Below are 17,531 nucleotides of genomic sequence, written 5' to 3'. Positions count from 1 at the left end.
ACTTTACTATTACACCTCACTTCTTCAAAAGTTCTGTAAACCTTTTAGTGAGTATTGTTCTTATTCAAAACTCACTCATGGAATTTTATTTCTTGAGAGATAGATGACAAGTCAAAATCAGGAGGATAATAAGAGAATGGCAGGAAAACATCAACTGTCAGGTTTCTGAGTTATATAAACAAAGTAATTAACTTCGAAATATATAACAGGTCATTTCCATTATGGGCCAAGTTCCTAGTACAACAAATAGAGATGGCAGAGGTCTTTGAATACACTGCTTTTGGAGTAAAGGAAGAACTGCACAGTAAAAATGTATTTTTCAGTGTTTGCTCATAAACATAAAACACTGGTGGAGAGAGGAAGAAAGGAAAAATAATATCTCAACAGGGTTTGTTTGAAGAACTATTTTTTTTAATTTTTATTTATTTATGATAGTCACAGAGAGAGAGAGAGAGAGAGAGAGAGAGGCAGAGACACAGGCAGAGGGAGAAGCAGGCTCCATGCACCAGGAGCTCGACGTGGGATTCGATCCCGGGTCTCCAGGATCGCGCCCTGGGCCAAAGGCAGGCGCCAAACCACTGCGCCACCCAGGGATCCCCGAACTATTTATTTTTAAGCAGACAGAAGGCATTACAAAGTCACATATAGAAATGGGTTCCCACATATGGGCCATGCATCAGTGGCATGCGTTCAGGTTTAATTTCAATATTTAAGAACAGCATTTCAAAAGGAAACAAGATTCTGAACTATTGTCATTTACCTCCTTTGGCAAAATGTTCCAGATGGGTTAATGTCTCCTTCATAAAGAGAGAATCTTCTGAAAGTCTCTCATAAATCACTGTATCCTATCAAAAAAAAAAAAAATTATCATGACCAACATCTTACCTAAGCCTGAAAATCTAACTTCTAAATACTGTGTTATAATTTTATATTTATATCTAATACATGTGAAGGAACACAAGCAGCCCCACAGAAGGCTTAATTCCAAAAATGATACATTACATAACAGAGCAACAGAGATAACAGATTTCTCACTGAGACAATCAAAATAAGCCAGTAAAGCACAATCTCTAGAGAACTGAAAGAAAAAATTGTCAACCTAGCATCCTATATTGAGCAAAAATTTATTTCAAAATGAAGGTGAGAGAAAATAAAGATGAAATAAAAATCTTTTCAGACATGAACATATCACCAACAGATCCATGCTATACGATATGGTAAAGGGAATCTATCAGACAGATTATAGTTAATGGAAATATGAGTCTGAAGAGCCCTGAAAAATGATAATGAGTAGTCTGTGTAGTGTGTGAATGAATGTGGCTCTCTCTATATGTGTGTATATATATATATAATATTTTTCTTATATATTTTATTTAAAATAAATTATTTTTATTTTATATACTTATATAAACATATATATTTATATTTTATTTAATATAAATTTAATATTAAATATTAAAATATATATAATTGCTTGAACAGTGTGAAGTTGATAACATTTGTAAAATTAAAATGTCTGACGAGAATGCAAAGATGGGGAAGAGAGAGATTGAAGTTCAGAATTGTAATTCTTATATTACACATGAAATAATATATTATCACTTGAAAATAGAATGTAATAAATTGAAAATGTCTATTATAAGACCTAAAACAACCACTAAATTTTTTTTATAAAGGAAATAAATTGGAATTAAAAATACTCAAGTAATTATTGGAATAAAGAAAAAAAGAACTGGGACACATAGAAAATAAATGGCAAGATGATGTATTTAAACTAGCTATATCCATAAGCACACAGGTAAATGGTCTAAACATGTAGTTAAAAGGGAGAGATTTCCAGGATAAGTATGAAGTGCATGAACCAACTACATGCCCTCTAGAAATCACACTTTAAATATACAGACACAAATGGATTAAAAAGAAAGAAAAAGATACTCCCTACCAACACTAATCAAAAGAAGCGTGGAATGGCTATATTATAATGACAATAGAGATTTCAGAGTAAAGAAAATTGCCAGGGATAAGGAAAATCATTTTGCAATGACAAAAGGGTTGATTTATCAAGAGGAATTAGCAATTCTGAATGTTTATGCATCTAATAACATCGTTTTAAAGTGAAGATAAAATAGAAGCAAATGCAATGAAGTAAAAACTAACAGAACTTCAAGATGAAAAACACAAATCAACAATGACAGTTGGGGGTTTCAATATCCCCCTTTCAATAATTGATAGAACAAGTAGACAAAAAATCATTAAGGATATGGAAGATTTGAATAACACTATCAATAAACTTGACTTAACTGATAGTTAATAAACTACTTTACCCCAAAACAGCAGAATACTCAGGTTTTTTAAGTGCATACAAAACATTTCCCATTAGATAGGTCAGTCTGAGCCATAAAACAAGTTCCAACAAAATTAAAAGGAGTCAAGTCATATAAAGTATGTTCTGTAATAAAATGGAATTATGTCATAAGTCAATTAAAGGAATATTTCTGGAAAATTCCTAAATATTTCAAAACTGACCCACTTCAAAATAACTCATGAGTCAAGAAATCAAAAGAAAACTTAGAATATTAGAATATTTTGAACTGACTGAAGATGAAAATGCAGCACAAATCAAAATTTGTGGCATGCTACTAAAGCAATAATTTGGAGGATATTTATAGCACTAAACATTGGTATTAAAAATAAATCAAAAAAAATAAAAATAAAAAATAAATCAAGTTTTGCCTTATGAAGCTAGAGAAAGAGGAGGAAATCAAACCACAAGTAAGCAAAGAATGGAAATAATAGAGAGTAGAAACAGATGAAACAGAAAACAGGGAAACATTCAGAAAAATCAAATCTGAAAGCAATTTCTTCAGGAAGATCAATTAAACCAAATAACTGAAAAAATGAATAAATAAAACCAATAACTGTCTAGCTAGCCTGCCCTCAGGTTCAGGTGGCTTTCTGGTAAATTTTAGCAAAGATTTTAAGAACAAATATTATCAATTCCACACACACTTTTCCAGAAAACTGAAATGGAAAGAGTACTCCCCATTAATTTTACAGGGCTAGAAGTGAAGAAAGAATAAACAGTTTAATAAATGGTGCTGGAGGGCAGCCTGGGTGGCTCAGCGGTTTAGCGCTGCCTTCGGCCCGGGGCGTGATCCTGAAGACCTGGGATCGAGTCCCATGTCAGGCTCCCTAAATGCAGTCTGCTTCTCCCTCTGCCTGTGTCTCTGCCTCTCTCTCTCCTTTCTCATGAATAAGTAAATAAAATCTTTTAAAAATAAAAAAATGGTGCTGGAAAATTAAATATTCATCTGTAAAACATGAACTTATATCTCATACTATATCCACAAATCACTCAAGTTGGTTTCCAGAGGTAAACATAAACCCTAAAACTATAAAAGGAGGAGAAAACAAGCAGAAATCTTTGTGACCTTTAATTAGACAAAGATTTGTTAGATGGGTTGCTAAAAGCATGACCCATAAAGGAACAAACTGTTGAATTGGACTTCATCAAAATTACAAATGTCTGTTCTTCAAAGATGCTGTTAAGAGAATGAAAAGATAAGCCACAGATATTTGCAGATCATGTATTTGATAAGGGACCTATATCCAAAAGTTAAAAAAGAATTCTCAAAACTCAATAAAAAGAAAAGCAAACAGTTATAAAAATAGGGCCAAATATTTAAACAGATGTTTCACCAAAGAAAATAATTGGGTAATGTGCAGAAAAGAGTTATCATCATAGGTCAGAGAAGGCTATCCTTAGAAAGACCTACTTATAAGGTTGGCTCTTGGCTGGTGTCTAAGGAATTTGGCTTGTATTCAATTCTCTGAACAGATATGAACTTCCCATGTGAAGCCTGCACATGGATTCCTCCAGACTCTGCTTATGACTTTTCCCTAATAATCTGGTTGTGTATCCTTGCTACATTACTGTAATACATCTTAGCCATGCATATAATCATGCATCCTTTTAGAGATTCACTAAAAAGATATGGGTAGTCTTGGGAACCCCAGCACAGATAGAAAACAAGCACATGAAAAGATGCTCACTGTCATCAGTCATGGCATGGAAATGTAAATTAAATTCACAATGATATACACACCTATTATAATGGCTAAAATTAAAGAGAATAACCATGTCAAGTGTTGGTGACAACTGCTGGTAGGAATGTGACCACAGTTTGGTGGTTTCTTAAAAGTTAAAATACACCTTCCATTGACCTAGCCATTTTACTGCTAGATATTTACCAAAGAGAAAGGAAACTATATGTTCATACAAGGACTGTACACAAATGTTTATAGGAACATTGTTTGTAGTAGACAAAACTGCAAACAAAAATTCCATTAACAGGTGATGGATGAACAAACTGCTATATCCACACAATGGAACACCACTCAGCAAAATGAAGAAATGAACTACAATGTTTATGAATTTTAAAGTAATTATGAGTAGAAGAAGCCAGAGAAAAAGCCATACAACCTATATGACTTTATATAAAATTTAGTAAATGCAAATAAATGTATAGTGACAAAAAGCAGATTGGTGTCAAAACTTACCAAACTGTACATTTCAAATATGTGCAGTCTATTTTATGTCCCTTTTACCTGAATAAAGCTGTTTTTCTTTTAAGTACTTATGTCTGTGAACATATACACAAGTCTTAAAAAAAAGAAAAAAGGATTTATACAGGTAAAGCCATTTCCTGAGATTCACCAAATCTAAGCACTTTGGGCTTGAAACTGGGATCAAAATTCCTGTTTTAAACCCTTAGCATCAACAAGTTAATCATTTGTTTTCCACAAAGCAACTTAATAACAAATATTTCACTAACATTAAAGCTTAATAAACACTCTGGTGTGGGGGCAGCCTGGGTGGCTCAGCGGTTTAGCACTGCAATCAGCCCAGGGCCTGATTCTGGAGACCCGGGATCCAGTCCCACGATGGGCTCCCTGCATAGAGCCTGTTTCTCCCCTCTGCCTGTGTCTCTTCCTCTCTCTGTCTCTCATGAATAAATAAATAAAATCTTAAAAAAAAAAAAAAACTCTGGTGTGAACCACCATAAATTTCAATGCACTTGACTCTTAGGGAAGCTTTGAGGCTACTCTATTTCACTCTTGGATGATGCTGTCAACAACCAGTGGCAACAGCAGACACAAAGTAACAACATTTTAAAATATTCTGAAGTCATAAAAGGCTTCCTACAAGTTGTTGAAACAGTGGGAAGGAGTTAAGATGAATAATGAATCCCTATACTTACAGCCCCTTTACAGTAGAGCCGGAGATTTCCTGTAGGAGTTCGCACAATTACAGACATCCTTTTTCTATTACTAAAACAATATGAAATGTATTATTAACTTCTATGTTCCTCAGTACATGGTGCTCACACACACACTCAAAATCAAAGTTACAAGAATTCTCAAAGTCCTCAGCTGACCATTAGTGAAAAGGTCAATGTGTTTCTTGCTAGTCTCCGTTTCTTAAACTACTTTCTACCGACTTTCTACCTACTTTCTCAAACTGAGATTCTAATACAAATGTCCACCTTCTACTACTATTTCCCAGTGACTCTCCTTTTCCTCCAGGGAAATGTATTGGCACAATACATTTGTCTCTATCAGGTAGACCTTCCTGTCCTCACCCTGCTGCATAGAGATATTAACCTGCTGGCTTGTAACTTTATGTATAGTTATTTTTATGTATAGTTCTGTCTCAAAGTCCTTTGGATTTTTTTCGTTTTGTTCTTGTTTTTTTTCTGATGGTAGAACCTAAACTCATGGATTTTATTCCTGATTTAGCAGGCCAGATAGGCTTGAAGATCTACCCTCTCCACCTTACCCCACACACTGCCAAAGTAAACTGGTCAAAATTGGTTGTTGTTTTTTTTCCTTCTTCCTCATCTTGTCATTCCCTGACCATCACCCTGGATGGCTCTCCATAGCCTATAACCACTTTTCAAGAGACCCAAACAAACTACCAGCAACTCAGCACCTTCTCAGGTATTTATCATATCTCGCGACCCTAAGTATTACACAATCCAAGGAGGGTTCCAGTGAGTAGTTCTACAGCTGAACATGTGAGCTAGAAAGTACTTGTCAAAAAGATAGGGACTAGCAATTGCTTTAACTACTTAGCTGTCAGAATACTACTAAAGACAACTGAGTCATTTAAGTGTCACCTAGCCAGAAGCTTATCTTTTAAGGACAGGAAATGAGTGCTCCAATAATAGTGATAATCAGATATTAAGTAAGGGGAAAGCTAGAATGAACATCAAAATACATTTTCTTAAAATAAAGTTTTTAGAAAAACCTTTCCTAGAGAGAGGAAAAATTGGTAACAACTTTTCTGAGATTTAAAGCTTTTTTTAAAAAGATGTCATTGGCTAACAAGCCTTTTAAAAAATATGATTTTAAAAAATCATCTGGCCTTGAAAAGAATGAATTATTCTTTTTCTAATTTTCTAGAATTTCCTTTTCTAATTTTTCAGATTCCACATTAGAAATGCTCAGATAGTCTAAGCGATAAGACTTCCTGAGTATTCAAAACAGTACAAAGAAAATAAAATCATCGCCAATATCCTCACAATAGGCTTTGGGGATCAGGCCATAGTGGCTGAACCAGGAGGCCTTCTGAAGTCTCAGGGAAAAGAAGGATTTGGACATACATTGTTTCCTTTGGGGGAAAAAATGAATTAATACACTATTTTTAAAGAAATAGTTTTGGGTTTATTGGTTAAAATAATGTTCACTATTCATCCATTCACCAAATGTTTATCAAGCACTTACTAGATACCAGATTCCATAGAAGGTGACTCTGGCCCTCCTGGAACTTAGGATCTAGTTGGCAACATAGTCAATAAGTAGTAACCCAGATGTAAAATCTCAAGTGTGACTCTGACAAGTGCTAGGAAGGAGAGGCGTGGGAACCCTTCTCAGTTACAAAAAGGGATTTGGCCTAATGATGAGCAAGCACCACGCTCAGATAAAGGGTGGAGGAAAGCTAACTAGAATTTTTGTGATTCTGTATTCAAGTTTTGATTTGCATTATCAAATCTCAACTGAAGAGCCACAGAAGGAACCCTGGAGGATATGTGAACAGAACGAAAAGGTATCTTACCTAGAAAATTCCAGAATATTAAGAATTTCAAATGTGAAGTTTTCTCCCATCTACAGGAAGATAAGACAACGTCTTCTTACCCAAGGAAAAAACTACTCATCCTGCAAAATAGTTCACTCTCCCAGTCAGAAACAAATTTTACCCTACAACTACACATCTTTTTCAAAATAGAAATTTTCTTGCAAACCTGATGAGATAATGGTGCCCTCTTCTGGCAAGAACATTGTTTGCAAACTGGAATATGCAAAGATGCTTCTCACAGTACAAATTTAAAACTAAAACACTCTTTTCAACATTTTATGAACTCTAATGTTGCAAGGGCATATGGAGCCAATGAAACAGTCAACAGACAGAAATTGGAAAATAAATCTTTTCATAAGATCGTACCAATCAAAAAAAATCCTTAACCCTTAGAGAATTTGAAGAGGTGTACATAAAGAGATGACATGCTGTAAAATGTTATATCAATAAAACTTGCATTCCTTTCTAAATTGTTCCAGCTACAGCCTCTTGACTTCCTATAGCCAGGATCAATTCACTAATAAGGTAATGCAGAATTTCAAATAATTTGAGAGTTCTCCATGTGGCATATACTATGGCTATAAGGATGAATAATAGTGAAAGGGAATATAAGGGAAGGGAGAAGAAATGTGTGGGAAATATCAGAAAGGGAGACAGAACATAAAGACTCCTAACTCTGGGAAACGAACTAGGGGTGGTGGAAGGGGAGGAGGGCGGGGGGTGGGGGTGAATGGGTGATGGGCACTGAGGGGGGCACTTGACGGGATGAGCAGTGGGTGTTATTCTGTATGTTAGTAAATTGAACACCAATAAAAAATAAATTTATTTTAAAAAACCTAAAAAAAAAAAGATGAATCAATCAGTCCATTCTGCTCAGGACTGACTGTCCAGTAAACATCCTTAATGACTGCATTATTACTAGAAAAAAATTAGTATGTTGGGCATCATGTTTACATTGCTTCACTTCTTCCCCATAATATCAAAAGCTGTGATAAATGGTCATCAAGACAAAACAAGAAAAATATATACATAATATACATTACATTACATGAAATGAAAAATTTAACATAATAACAACTCACCAAAAAATAGCTTGAAAATTTTTAATTTTTCATTAAAAATAGTATCTCTCTTGATGACCTGTTGATTGTAATTCTTTGGAATAGCTCACTTTTATTGAGTACTTTCTCTGCTCAAAGCACTAATTCTGATTACTTTACATATATTAACTCCTTTAATCCTCACATAAACCCTATGACATGCATGTTAAGAAAACTGGGGCAAGCAGAGAAGTTAAGGAATATGCCTGAGAACAATGGTTGAGAAGGTGAGGGAATCCCAGGTACTGTGATTCTAGAGCTCCCCCATTCAACTACTCTATTTGTGTCTCTCTGGAAGGGGTGTGTAAACCATGAGAAAGTGTTTAAGATACTACTTACAGCTTCTATGGTGACAGAGGTTGGTGTTCTTGTAGTAAAAACAAAACCAAGTTTCTTCACCCATTTCACTAAAGCTGCTTCATCTGTGAATAAAAAGTCTGTATTAATGGAGATTGACCAAATACATTAACACCAAATTTAATTTAAAACAGATTTCCATTCTCCAGCACTAAAATACCATGACTTTTTTTTTTTTAATTTGGCTTTTTTTTTTTAATTTTAATTCCAATGCCCTTATCTAGGGACCAGAAAATATTCATGAAAGAGGAAATTTGGCTAATAGGCCTCTTTCATCAGGAATAAGATATATTTACCAGTTTAAAATCCTTTCTTAGTACTCATTATAATTTTGTTCTATTAGCCATTAATAGAATCATCACAAGATGTTGCAATGCCTTAACCTTACTCCTGCTTAGTGACTGGTTTTAACTAAATGTTCTATTGAACCCCAGCTCAGAGAGTGCCCCCCACCAGCCTCCTTATGGCAGCCTTTGAGGGTATAGGAAGCAGGAGCCCCAGAGCTACAGAGCAGCTCAAAACTGCACAGTACCATGAATAGCCCTGACCCATGAGAACTCTAGGGAAGGAGCAACACAGAAACAATCCAGAGATCAGGGGCAGCATCACCTCTTCTCAGGGTGCACCACAGGCCGGGTGCTTTAGGAACACACAGTACCTACCTACCTGGGGAGGAAGCCTGGTAGATTATTTTATCTTCATCTCTCTCAGGAATAACAGTGTGGCACACGCATAATAGGGTAAGAAATTCCTTTATATAATCTTTTGTGGGCTACAAAAAAGGCACAAAGCTAATGAGTCTCTGCCAACACCAGTGACATAAGCGTTATATATAGTCTGCGATTAGTATCGACAGTGGGTTTTCACTTCAGGCACCCACAGAATCAGGCAATGACTAAAAACCATGTCATGCATTCAAAATGTGTTTGTAGAGTGGCCACCAAGGCAGGGACAGTGCAGGGCTGGGGAGGCCTCAGTGAATAAGATGATCCTGCTCTCTTGGAGCCTCTGTGCTCACTGGGGCAATGGGTTTTCTCAAAACTGAAAGAAACAAAGAGGGCTTGTCACAGAGAAAAGAGGGGCATATTTGAGGTAGGTGACCAGGAAAACAAAAAACAACACATCGAAGAGATCATATTTAACTTCAGACCTAAATGGAAAGGTTAGTTGGCAGTGTTCATTGACATGTGACTGTGGCACACACAGTCAAAGGGAAGAGCACTTCAAAGGCCCCAAGGCAAGAAAACTGAGTCATGGGTTTGTGAGCTTCAAGACAAGTGTGACTCCAGCATCTTGAGCAAAGGAACAATGACACAGAATGAGGTTGGAGAGAAAGTCACAGTAATGAGATAGGATTTAATCTGTAGGGGGTGGGGGTGCCAGTTCTCTGAAGGTTTTTAAGCAAAGGGAGGACATGTACACCTTTATGTTTTAAAAGATCACTTCTATTTTTGAGAAGATTTCAAATCAAGTGGATAAGTATCTTAAAATTGGTTAAGTGAAGATCTTGGTGACATACAATAGTACCCAATAGCTTAGAAACATTTAGAGACTTTCTTACAGAGATTGCTACATGGTAAAATAAAATGTTCTTGTATAATGTTTGGATTCATTCCCACTAAGTTTAGCAACGCACGCCCCCCACCCCCATGATAGCAGTACAAAATCCGATGTTTATGATATTAACATCAAAAAAATTTTTCAAGACTCCTTCCTGGCTCAGAAAATTATACCTTATGATAAACCATATAGATGTGTTAAAGTTGTGCAGCATTACCATTACCGTGTCAACTTTGAGTGAAAATAGCAGACTTACATGACCATTCTCAAAGTTCTGCAGTAATGTTGGGTCATTAAATTCGTAGGACTCTGTGAGGACAGAGGGTGACAGACTGAGGAAGAACAGAGAAGATTTGCTGTAAATAAAAGTTCCTGATGGTACCAGTCGGCAATCACATGGATCTTAAGCAAACACACAGCCCCTTGTCCTGTTTTCAGTAAGTTACACTACACAGTATATAGAGCTACTGCTGACCCTTGAACAACATGGGTAGGAACTGGGTGGGTCCACTAATACAGATTTTTCTTGTACAGTAAATGTATTTTGTCTTCTTTGTAATTGTCTTAATAACATTTCCTTTTCTCTAGCTTTATTGTAAGAGACAGTATAATATATATATATACACACAAAATATGTGTTAATCAACTGTTTATATTATAATCAGTAAGGCTTCTGGTCCAACAGGTAGCCTCTTAGTAGTTAATTGTGGAGTTAAAAGCTATACATAGATTTTTCAACTGCATGGGAAAAGTCAGTATCCCTAACCTGTGTGTTATTCAGGGGTGAACTGTATAATAAATATTTTAAGTTCTGTCCATTTATAATCCTCTCAGGCCTCAAGTTGCAAAATGGCACTAGAAAATGCCTAAATTAAAAAAAAAAGAAAATGTCTAAATCTGTGTTGAATATCATGTAGTTTAAGACACAGAGTTTAAGACAGAGTAACTAAAAAAGCAATAAATCAAAGTCTGAATTTTGGGTTCTTTGAATATCACATGGGGAGATTTCTGGGAACTGCCTTTGGAGGTCTGGGACAAGGGACAGCTGTGTTATACATCAGAACTCTAGTACTGATTTTTTTAAAAAGTCCATTGTGGGGGGGAAAGGAACATGGGCAAAGTAGAAAAGAATGTTGTCTAGTTACCTTAATTTTTTTGTATCGATATCACTTTTGTCTGACTGATTCCTGAGGAAAAATGAAAGAGGAAATATAATGGTTTTAAGACTGTAGCTATAAAATGCCTTAGGGATCCTAGCCACATATAAAAGCAGATATAAGCCATATATTTTTAACAACTGCAAATTTTCATTTAGGTTTAAGTTTTAATTTCATTCAGTTATAGCTATGTTATTAGAAATTCATATAAGTTTTGAAGTAAATAAAGGCTAATTAATTTGTTAAGAAAAAATGAGAATTTTCAACATGAGCATGGCAATAAAAACACTTACCCATATATTATACCTGCAATGGAACATTTCTTAAATTTCATAATATTGCAAGTGAGGGTTCCTGTTTTATCAGAAAATAAGTATTTTACCTAAATAAGGAAAAAATAAACATGATAAACAACATAAATATAAAATATATTTAGAGAGCAAAGACAAAACTAAGTTCTTTCTCTTGAAATCCTCAAAATATTTGAACTTTAAGGAAACAAGAAGTTCAATCTATAAGAATTCTACCTTTAAGAATTACACTTCTTTTAGAGATTCTATTCTCTGTTTTATACTACAGGTGAAATTCTATGTTAATATGCAAAGTAAATTTCAAGCCATCAAACCTAAGAAAATCAGAAGTTCAAGTTCATTTTTTTTGCCACAAGAAATTTCATCAAATGTCTCTTGAAAAAATTGAGATTTATAGACAGACAGATACACACATCCACACCCCAAAACCAAAGACACCATAAGAAAAAAATTACAAGCCAATATCCCTGATGAACATAGATGCAAAAATACTTGACGAAATATTAGCCAATCAAATTCAACAGTACATTGAAAGGGTCACACAACATAATCAAGTAGAATTCATTCCAGGGATACAAGAACAGTTCAATAAATCAGTCAATGGGATATACCACATTAACAAAATAAAGAATATAAATCATATGACCATATCAATAGGCACAGAAAAAGCACTTCACAATATTCAACAAAAACTCACAATGAAGTGGGACTAAGGGAAACAAACCTCAGCATAATAAAGGCCAGTATAACAAGCTTGCAGCTAACACTAAAGGTCAATGGCGAAAAGCTGAAAGCTTTTGCTCTAAGATTAGAAACAAGAAAGATCATCTACTCTCACCACTTTGTTCAACATAGCCTGTCCAGAGCAATTAGGCAAGAAATTTAATTTCTTCCAAATTAAAAAGGCATTCAAATTTAAAAGGAAGAAGTAAAACTGTCACTATCTACGGATGACATTTTACATATAGAAAATCTTAAAGAGGGCAGCCCGGGTGGCTCAGCGGTTTAGCAGCGCCGTCAGCCCAGAGCGTGATTCTGGAGACTCGGGATCAAGTCCCATGTTGGGCTCCCTGCATGGAGCCTGCTTCTCGCTCTGCCTGTGTCTCTGCCTCTCTCTGTGTGTGTCTCTTATGAATAAATAAATAAAATCTTAAAAAAAGAAAAAGAAAAAGAAAATCTTAAAGATTGCAACAAAACCCCATTTGAATTAATGGATTCAATAAAGTTGCAGGGGGCAGCCCCGGTGGCCCAGCGATTTAGTGCCACCTTCAGCCCGGGGTGTGATCCTGGAGACCCAGGATCAAGTCCCACATCAGGCTCCCTGCATGGAGCCTGCTTCTCCCTCTGCTTGTGTCTCTGCCTCTCTCTCTCTGTGTCTGTCATGAATAAATAAATAAAATCTTTTAAAAAAATAATAAAGTTGCAGGATATAAAGTCAACATAGAGAAATCTATTGTATTTTGTTTTCTTTTTTAAAAATTATTTATGAATTTTTTAAATAGACTTTTTTATAGCAGTTTTAGGTTCATACTAAAATTGAGTAGAAAATACAGAGTTATCTTCTGCACCCACACATGCACAGCCTCCCTTACTATTGATATCCTGCCCCAGAGTGGTACATCTGTTATAATGAATGAACTTACACTGCCTTATCATTATTACTGAAGTCGATAGTTTACATTATGGTTAACTCTATTTTTATTTCAATTTTTACTTTTATTTATTTTTCAAATTTTATTTAAATTCTAGTCAGTCAACATATAGCATAATATTGCATTTCTATACATTAATAATGAATACCAGAAAAAATGAATTAACAATTTCATTGACAGTTACATCAAAAAGAACAAAAAACCTAAGAATAAATTTAATCAAGAAAATGAAAGACCTATACACTGATGAGAGAAAGTGAGAAAGACACAAATAAATGGAAAGATATTCCACATTCATGCATTGGAGGAATTAACATTGTTAAAATATCCATACTACCCAAAGCAAACTACAGATTCAATGTAATCCCTATCAAGATTCCAATGGTATTTTTCACAGATTTAGAACAAAATGTATATGGAATCATGAAAGACCCCAAATAACCAAGGCAGTCTTGAGAAAGAAGAACTAAGCTGGAGGCATCATGCTTCTTAATTTCAAACTACATTACAAAACTATAGAAATCCAAATGTATGCTATTGGCATGAGAACAGACACATAGATCAATGGAACAGAATAAAGAACTCAGAAATAAGCAATGCACCTCTTATCAATTAATTTAAAATAAATGATAGGGACAGTACAGTTTCTTCAATAAATGGTTTTCAATAAATAAATGACAGTCTCTTAAATAAACTAGGCAACCATATGCAAAAGAATAAAACTGGACAACTTTCTTACACAATATACAAATTAACTCAAAATTGATGAAAGACTTGAACAGAAGAACCTGAAACCATGAAACTAGAAGAAAACACAGGTAGTAGCTCTTCGACATCAGTATTGGTGATGATGTCTTGGATTTGACACTAAAAACTAAGGCAATATGGAGCGCCTAGGTGGTTCAGTTGGTTAGGCAACTGCCTTCAGCTCAGGTCATGATCCTAGGGTTCTGGAATTGAGCCCCGCACCTTGTGCTCCCTGCTCAGCTAGGAGCCCATTATTTCCCTCTTCCTCTGCCTCTACCTCTCCCCCCAGTTCGTGTACTCTCTGTTGCTCTGCTCTCTCTCTCAAATAAGTAAATAAAATCTTTAATAAATAAAAAGCTTCTGCAAAGCAAACCACCAACAAAATGACAAGGTAACACAATGAATGGAAAAGAAAATATTTGCAAATCATATATTTGATGAGAGGGGTTAATATTCAAAATATATAAGAACTTCTACAACTCCACTACAAAATAACAATCCAATTTAAAAAATAAGAGAACGTCAATAGACATTTTTCCAAAGAAGACATACAAATAGCCAACAGACACATGAAAAGATGCTCAGCATCACTAATCATCAGGGAAATGCAAATCAGAACAGATAACCATCAGAACCATAATGAGACATCACTTCACACCTATTAGAATGGTTATTAACCAAAAGACAAAAAATAACAAGGAGCACCTGGGTGGCTCATTCAGTTAAGCATCTGTCTTCAGCTCAGGTCATGATCCCAGAGTCTCAGCATGGAGCCTGCTTGTCCTTCTCTCTCTGCACCACCCCTACCTCACTTGTGCTCTCTTGCTTGCTCTCTCTCTCTCTCTCAAATAAATAAATACAACCTTTAAAAAAAAAAAAAGACAAAAAATAACAAGTATTGGCAAGGATGTAGAGAAAAAAAGAACACTTATATACTGTTGGTGGGAATGTAAATTGGGGCAACCACCATGGAAAACAGCTTGGAGACTCCTCAAAAAATTAAAAATAGAACTACCATATGATCCAGCAATTCCACTTCTGGGTATTTATCGGAAGAAAATGAAAACACTAACTCAAAAAGATATATGCACCCCCATGTTCATGGCAGCATATGTACAATAGCAAGATGTCTGTCGATGGATGAATGGATAAAGAAAATGGTATATATATGATACATAATTATATACACACATACACACTTACACAAAAATTTAGCCATGAGAAAAAAAGAAATCTTGCCATTTGTATAACAGAAAAAAGACTTTGAGGGCATTATGCTACCTGAAATAAATCAGACAAAGAAAGACAAATACCACATGTGTGATCTGAAAAAGAAAAATAACTAAACTCATAATTACAGAGAACAAATTGGTGGTTATCACAGGCAAGGAGTGGTAGATAAGCAAAATGGGTGAGGGGGGGTCAAAAGGTACAAATTTCCAGTTATAAAATATGGAAATCCTGAGGATCTAACGTATAGCATGGTGATTATAGTTAATAATACTATATTGCAAGTTCAAAAAAAAATACTATATTGCATATTCAAAAGTTCTCATCACTAGAACTCTGTAAGTAATGTATGGTGATGGATGTTAATCAGATGTATCATGATGGTTATTTTCCAATATTTATAAATATCAAACCATTACATTTTCTTTTGTCTTCTTCAAACCATTATGTTGTATACCTGAAACTAATATAATCATAAATGTCAATTATACCTCAATAAAAAAGGAAAAGAGGCAGTGTTAAAGCATTTTTTATTATTGTAGAAAAATGTACTTGGATAGAATTTACCATTTTAACCATTGTTTAAGTGTTATTGAGCACATTCACATACAATCATCACCACCATCCATCTCCAGAACTTTTTCATCATCCCAAACTGAAACCTCCTACCAACTCAACAATACAGTAACTCTCCATTCTCTCCTGTCCCCATAGCCCCAGGTAACCACTATACTGCTTCCTGACTCTATAAGTCTATTTCAGGTACATATAAGTGGAATCATATACTGTTTGTCCTTTTGTGTCTGGCATGTTTCATTTAGTGTGATAGGCACAGTCTATCTATGTTGTAGCATGTTTCTGAATTTCATTCATTTTCAGGGCTGAATAATATTCTATTGGTATGTATTTAACATATTTTGTTTACTCATTTATCTATTGATGGACATCTTGGTTGTTTCCACCTTTTAGCTATTGTGAATAATGCTGCTAAGAACGTTTGTGTACAATACCTGTTTGAGTCCCTACGTTCAATTCTTTCATGAAAATATCCAAAAGTAGAATTGTTGTAACATGTGGAGTCCTTGGTTTAATTTTTTGAGGTTTCACCATACTGTTTTCCACAGTGACTGCATCATTCTACATTTTCACCAGTTTTACACAAGGGTTCTGCTTTCTCCATGTCCTCTTGAACACTTTTTGTTCTCTGTTGTTATTATTGGGTTTTTGTTTTTTTTTTTTTTAATTGTTTTATAGTAGCCATCCTTTTGGGCATGAAGTGGTGTCTCAGAGTGGTTTTCATTTGCATTTCCTTAAAGATTAGTGATGTTGACCATCTTTTCATGTGCTTATTGTCCATTTACATATATTCTTTAGAGAAATGTCTTTTAAAATCCCTTGCCAATTCTTGAATTGGGTTATTTGTGGTTTTGCTGTTGAATTGTAGGTGATTTTAAATATATTCTGAATATTAAACTCTATTGTCTTCTGTTTTCAATATCACTGATTTCTGCTCTTACCTTTGTATATTACCTACATACACAACATAATTAATTTTTAAAGCTTGAGTTCCACAGGCAGTTTTATTATATTTAATTACTACCCTAAAAAGGCTAGAGTCAACTGACTAGGCAAGGTGGATAAAGTGATCTTTTTCCAACTGTCAACAGAAATCATATGTTCTATAGAATTAGTAAATAATCAGATTTTCATGAGCAGAAAAGTTGCTAGAAAGCTGATGGTTCCATCCTCCTTCATCTTTAGTTGTCCAAGGTAAAAAGGCTGTTCATGTTCTCAGATCAGTTATTTCCAGGTGTCAGAAACCTTCTAAAATAAATATTTCCTGAAAACTCACTATTCAAATGATACTACACAATGTAATCATAAGTTAGAAATCATATATGCAAATTACTGGTTATACTTATTAGTATTAATTAAACCCCTTCTTCATACCAGGTACTGTGCTGAGTGTATCACAAATATATTATGTCATGAAATCCTCCAGGAGCATGGCCACCAGTGCCAGGTCCCCAAGCTCCTGTGACTCCTGAAAGCTAACTGAAAATTTGAGAGCCAACTGAAGGCTTCCCTGCCTGCCTCTCCAGCTCCTCTATTCTTTCATAAGTACATGAATAATCTGCATTACTTCCATTCTACTTGCAACCCATGTTGCATTATCAATGTTTTTAACAAACCACACTTTTGAAGCTCCATATGGATATCATATTAACTATAGCCTATGGCTGAATTCAGCACTTTGACCTTGCACATGCTCTTCCTAG

At 35.0% G+C, this 17,531-nt stretch overlaps 1 protein-coding gene across 9 annotated transcripts in view; it reads right to left on the bottom strand.

The window, feature by feature from the left end:
• The window catches only part of LOC486036 (ATPase, aminophospholipid transporter, class I, type 8A, member 2-like), a 182,902-nt gene that overhangs the window by 113,798 nt on the left and 51,573 nt on the right, over window positions 1-17,531 (bottom strand). For all 9 annotated transcript variants that reach the window (XM_038573428.1, XM_038573426.1, XM_038573427.1 and 6 more), the window contains 8 exons: window positions 11,606-11,694; window positions 11,301-11,342; window positions 10,412-10,487; window positions 9,262-9,367; window positions 8,578-8,660; window positions 7,118-7,167; window positions 5,262-5,331; window positions 761-845 (listed from right to left, as the gene is read on the bottom strand). In XM_038573428.1, coding sequence (XP_038429356.1) covers window positions 761-845; window positions 5,262-5,331; window positions 7,118-7,167; window positions 8,578-8,660; window positions 9,262-9,367; window positions 10,412-10,487; window positions 11,301-11,342; window positions 11,606-11,694 — 601 coding nt within the window. The remainder of the gene's footprint in view (window positions 1-760; window positions 846-5,261; window positions 5,332-7,117; window positions 7,168-8,577; window positions 8,661-9,261; window positions 9,368-10,411; window positions 10,488-11,300; window positions 11,343-11,605; window positions 11,695-17,531) is intronic.

This window comes from Canis lupus, chromosome 25, assembly GCF_011100685.1.
Source record: "Canis lupus familiaris isolate Mischka breed German Shepherd chromosome 25, alternate assembly UU_Cfam_GSD_1.0, whole genome shotgun sequence".
Lineage (NCBI taxonomy): Eukaryota > Metazoa > Chordata > Mammalia > Carnivora > Canidae > Canis > Canis lupus.
The sequence above is the reverse complement of the archived record's forward strand: the minus strand, read 5'-3'. Positions and strand labels throughout refer to the sequence as shown.